The sequence below is a fragment of the Sphaeramia orbicularis genome, chromosome 10, assembly GCF_902148855.1.
Source record: "Sphaeramia orbicularis chromosome 10, fSphaOr1.1, whole genome shotgun sequence".
Classification (NCBI taxonomy): Eukaryota; Metazoa; Chordata; class Actinopteri; order Kurtiformes; family Apogonidae; genus Sphaeramia; species Sphaeramia orbicularis.
In genome coordinates, this window is record NC_043966.1 from 14927182 (window position 1) to 14933181 (window position 6000).

Here is a 6000-nt window from a genome sequence, read left to right on the forward strand (position 1 = left end):
AAACACTGTTTTTGTCAGTACAATGCCATAGCTATTGATGTAAGAACTGAAGTGATTTTGGTTATTATCAAGAAAAACATGGAAAATGGATAGATATCAGCTCTGAAATTAAACTCTTATGATCTATTTTGGTTGTCATCATTATATTTGTCCAAACAAATGTACCTTTAGTTGTACCAGGCAAACAATAAACAAGAAATTGAAGAAAACAAGGGTGATCTAATAATTTTTTCCTCGACATATAGAAATGAACAACCAATCACTCTCACATTCATATGGGCAATTTTTGTAGCTTAACCCAGTGAACTTAAAAGTGCATGTCTTTGCACTAGCTCTTAATTTACTGGTTATTATGAAAGTATTTCACTGGTCTGATCCACTTTAGATCATATTGGTCTTTATGTGGAACCTGATCTAAAATTATTTTAACATCCTTGATTGTTAATATCTTCAGTGTAACTTTTGTATTTTACAAATTAATCCCACAGGTCAGACTGGACCCTTTAGCGGGGCAGTTTTGGCCCACAGGCCGTATGTTTGACACCCCTGTTCTGACCCGTACTGATGATCCGTACCTGCTACTCCGATCTGATGTGTTGCAAACCCCGGCAGCCTGCTTTCTCCTTCCCCCATCCACAGAGCGAGGACAGTGTGGTCATGTTTGGCGTGATGGAAGGTGAATCCGTGGGTGGAGGCGGCGGCCGCACATCGGCTGAGCATGATGGGAACCCGAAGCCACACAGCAACCTTCCCCTCAGCTCTCCACTGGGCCAAAGAATCTGCAAGAAAACCGGAAAAATTATGCATTTAGCTGATGATGCTTTAATAAAAAACTGCATTTCCACTTAATAGGATTCTGGAGAGACGAAAAGAGATCAAATGACGACTAACAGAGACAGTGGAAGTAGCCTCTGGGTTTAGAGATCTACAGATTTATGATTCCAGACTTAGTGGAAAGTAGTTCTGTAGAAAAGTCAAGACTTAAACTGAGCAATTCAAGACCAAGTGGCAAGACAGAACCATGAAGACAGAGAATGAATACTGAATTATTTTATTTATTTGACTAAATGCATTGAAACACAGTTCGGAACATTTCTTTTCAATATTCCTAATACTTCATAGTTCAGTTAGTCCAACTACTTTATTTGAATTATGTGAAATTAAGTTCACTTTGTCTTTAATCAGCCTGGAAACCTCATTATATTGACTTCACAACTTTAAAAACCTGAAACTGGCTTATTGTTATAAATGGAAGTCACTTGTAGAGGTAGACTGATATGTCTCGTGGCCAATATATTGATTTTTTTCAATATCTGCCATCGGTCTTAATTTTTGTTTGAAAGCTTATATTTGATCAGTAGTAAAAATGTTATAAGATATTTGATCAGGCACCTGTGTGGGCAGCACTTGAAGTTCACTAAATGTTAGAAGAGTACTATGTGTACGTATACTAATAGTTTCATTTATATTGCTGCATAAAAATCTTAATTATCTGAGTGTTTCAATTTTATTTTACAGTCAGTGTGCTTTAAAGAAAAAAAAAATCAGCCTTAGATATCAGCCTCAAAAACTGGTGGTAGATATTGGCCATCAGCTGTACCAAATTTTTAATAATCAGCATCAGCCTTAGAAAAACCCATATCGGTTGACCTCTACACATTTGGGAGTGAAATACATAAAGGTTTGAATAAAAATATCTCTACTTTTTTACAGAAATATCACATCATCAAAATAAATCAGTTGGTTTAACTTAGTGACAGGAGGAAAATATGTTGAAATGTTTGGAAACTCTGGAAAAACTGACTTTGAAAGAACACAGTTAACACAGGTGTATTTCTGAATGTCATTTTACATGTAGAGTTCTCCTTTTACCAAATCTGTTAATAAACTAAGAGTGGAATTTGAACTCATGGGAGTCATTTCTACATTCCTAAAGTGTTCGGTGCCAAAGGTTTGGGTTAAAGAACATAAAAACATATGAAACTGGTCCAGTTTATGTCATGCCTTTAGTCTCTATTTAGGGAATATCTCAAAATATAAACAGTATATGTATAGGTATATGTACAGGGTGGGGAAGCAAAATTTACAATGAACATTTAGTTGTTTTTTCTCAGCAGGCACTACGTCAATTGTTTAGAAACCAAACATATATTAATGTCATAATCATACCTAACACTATTATCCATACCTTTTCAGAAACTTTTGCCCATATGAGTAATCAGGAAAGCAAACGTCAAAGAGTGTGTGATTTGCTGAATGCACTCGTCACACCAAAGGAGATTTCAAAAATAGTTGGAGTGTCCATAAAGACTGTTTATAATGGAAAGAAGAGAATGACTATGAGCAAAACTATTACGAGAAAGTCTGGAAGATACTATTAAAGAAGAATGGGAGAAGTTGTCACCCGAATATTTGAGGAACACTTGCACAAGTTTCAGGAAGCGTGTGAAGGCAGTTATTGAGAAAGAAGGAGGACACATAGAATAAAAACATTTTCTATTATGTACATTTTCTTGTGGCAAATAAATTGTCATGACTTTCAATAAACTAATTGGTCATACACTGTCTTTTAATCCCTGCCTTAAAATATTGTAAATTTTGCTTCCCCACCCTGTACACTGACTCAACTGTGGTCAAACTATAAGAAAATAAGTTTGCAAAGGCTCAAGGTAGCTTATAATGATGCATTGAGGTTGCGGCTTCACGTCCCTCGGTGGCATAGTGCCAGTCAACTGTTTGTGACCACAGGAGTGCCAACTTGTGAGGCACTATTAAGAAAGTTGATGTTTAGTTTTATGTGTCGCCTGGATAAATCAGAGAACCACATTATAGAAGCTCTAGTTAGCCCCCTGAAAAGCTGCTATCGTTTTACCTCTAAACTGAGACGGCATTGGTGCAATAGTTTGTATATTTTAAAATGTGCTTAATTTTTTTTTTATCTCCTTTTTATTCTTTTTTTATCCTTTTCATTTTATTTATTCTGTATGTTGTGTGCTTGTGGTTTATGGACCTGTGTCTGCAATAAAGTTTATTATTATTATTATATATGTTTATGCTTTTATATTCCTTATATCTTTGAAATCTTATTTGATTGTATCTTTTAACCTTTATCTATCTATCTATCTATCTATCTATCTATCTATCTATCTATCTATCTATCTATCTATCTATCTATCTATCTATCTATCTATCTATCTATCTATCTATCTATCTATCTATCTATCTATCTATCTATCTATCTATCTATCTATGAAATGTGAATATGAATAAGTGTTACAGAAGACCCAAACATCCGCCGTCGACCAAAACCATCTACTGATCTAAACTGTTGATCCACTGATTCTATCAATACATGTAAATAATTGGTGTAAAATGCAGTTTTTCATCTTTTCATGGTCATCAGATATGAACCATTTGGACGTTCAGTGGCTCCGTAGTGAACGTGGAAACACTGTCATCTTCTACAACAATGATTCACCAGTAAAAGTCATAGAGTTGGATCAATGACAGTGGATGGAGACACTTGGTTTATGTTCAGTTAATGATAGATTTTACTGAAAAACTCACCTTTTCTTCAGTTTTCTCTGTTTTGATACAATAACCTCTGACTTTACTCTGAGCTTTTATAAACATCTACATAATCAGTCAGTTAAACATAGGAAAGTAGATGATTTTCAATGGAGAAAAAAGCAAAATTCAGAGGATAATATTATAATAAACACTGATAAATCACTAAGGGAAGGTTAAATAGAGAGAAAAATTCATTTGGGAGCTGCTACAAAAGTCACAGTGGGTCCTTATGGGTTAAAATGACATCACATCTTTATGAATGTACTAAATGCTAGCAGTTTGTTTAACTATTATGTGATGGATAGTTACTGACATGTTAATAAATAACACTGGTCAACAACAAATTTATTGTTTAAGTTTTTTGAGCTGATTTAGGATAATTTTGGTGTGCTGAATCCAAAAATCACATTAATTTTGCTCAATCAGGTCAGCTTTCTGAACTATGCTACATATTGGCTTTTTAACATTTTTGCTTACATTTATGGGCATTTTCACATCATATGATACAAAATTCTTTCATATTTCTTACAATAAACGAGTCCTGAAGATTTTACTTTTGCCAATTTATGATTAATGTTTTTTTTAATATTACAGGTGAATGAAATGGCTTCGACTAGAAGATCTTGCAAAAATAAGCCTGACGTATTCTGCTACATCTGCGGTGAATACACCATTGTGCCTAACAGGAATCCTGTTAGAAAATGATTTTTTTTTTCTCTTAAAACCTATTTTGGGTGAGAACTATAGAAAAAATCAACTGATAAAGTCACAAAAATGTAATCAATTTTGTGAGAAGATCAAATTTGTCAGAATCAAATTAGCAAAAAAAACCTGACCTGATTGAGAAAAACAGATGTCATTTTTGGATTTTAGCGGTGCAAAATGGTCCTAATTCAGTTGAAAAAACCTCGACAACTTGCAAAAAACATTTTTTGTAACCCAGTGTAATAATACTATACACATACTGTATATGTAAGCTGCGCTCATGTAAATGTAGGTGTTTGGTTTCCAGGGTCAGGGTCATGACACTGAAACAGATACAGTTTCTCATCCATGCACATGTTCTGTTACAGTTAGAACACATGGATAAGGACTCTGTTTAACACGGGTGTCAAACATGCAGCCCGGGGGCCAAATCCGGCCCGCCAAAGGGTCCAGTCTGGCCCTTGGGATGAACTTGTGAAATGCAAAAATGACACTAAAATATAAACAATCCCTTTAGCTCAGGTTCCACATCAGAACAATTCAATCTCAAGTGGGCAGGACCAGTAAAATACTAAACTTCAAATGTTTCTCTTTGTAAATGTAAATATTTTCATGTATTTACACTAAAATAAGGTATAATTTTGCAAAAAAATGTGAATAATCTGAAATGTCTTTAGAGAAGTAAGTACAATTTTAACAATATTCTCGCCGTTACTCAATGTTTTGTGTATTTGTAGATCCACTGTGATCTGCAAGTTATAATGTACACGTGTAAATGATAAACTGAGGCAGAATATTGTTCAAATTATACTTATTTTTTCAGTTTGTTCATGTTATTCACATCTTTCGAAAGGATAGTTTGTAGATGTAAACATGAATTAACTTTTTTCGCTCTAAAACATAGAGAAAAGTGTGGAGCTGACATTATTTATATATTATTATGTTATTATTTTACTGGTTCGGCCCACTTCAGATCAAATTTGGCTGAATCTGGCCCGTGAACTAAAATGAGTTTGACACCCTTGCTGTATCAGACGTAAATAAACTAGCTGAACACCAGTCCCTGTCTTTATGTTTAGAGCAGGTTATTGGTACAAAAGGGGTGCAAACGTGCGTCCTCCTCCTTGTTCCAGACTGTGGTGCACAAACCTTGTAATAATCTGCTGAATGAACTTTCGCTGATGTCCGCAGGTAAACCGAGGTCTGCCAGGTTCACTGTCACTCCACCGAACCGGTCCACCTTCCCGGATAGAACCCCTGCGCCCTCCGTTCGGTGGAGCTGGGAACGAGCGGCTGCGCACGAGAACGCACGGACGGTTTTACGCACGGCCACGGACGCGCCTCTCACCAGGGGAACAAGTTTGGAAACAAAGGTGCAGGTAGCCATGATAGGAGAATACATAAATCCAAGTGTTTGATCATGAAGACGGTGCCGTTTCTAACCGGCATGTGTGTGCGGTGAGGTTACGTAAAAGTCCGCCCTGGAAGTTGCATAAATACCGTAACTCACCGGTTAGACGTGAAACTGTGGGACTCTTCCACAAATAGGGCAATTTTAACTCATCTGATATGTTTAATATGTGTGTTTTTACCATTTAACCCTGAGAGCAGGGGTGTCAAACTCATTTTAGTTCAGGGGCCACATTAACCCTTTCATGCACGAATTATGAGAACTTTAAGACTTTTTCCCTGAGTGTTTTCATTTGTCTTTAAACATTAAAAAAA

At 35.9% G+C, this 6000-nt stretch overlaps 1 protein-coding gene across 1 annotated transcript in view; it reads right to left on the reverse strand.

The window, feature by feature from the left end:
- The window catches only part of nudt6 (nudix (nucleoside diphosphate linked moiety X)-type motif 6), a 29258-nt gene extending 23527 nt beyond the window's left edge, over positions 1 to 5731 (reverse strand). Inside the window, exons 1-2 of the mRNA XM_030145124.1 lie at positions 5425 to 5731; positions 576 to 779 (exon numbers count right to left, since the gene is read on the reverse strand). Of these exons, the coding sequence (XP_030000984.1) occupies positions 576 to 779; positions 5425 to 5677 (457 nt within the window). The 5' untranslated portion in view covers positions 5678 to 5731. The remainder of the gene's footprint in view (positions 1 to 575; positions 780 to 5424) is intronic.
- Between the last annotated feature and the right edge of the window lie 269 nt (positions 5732 to 6000).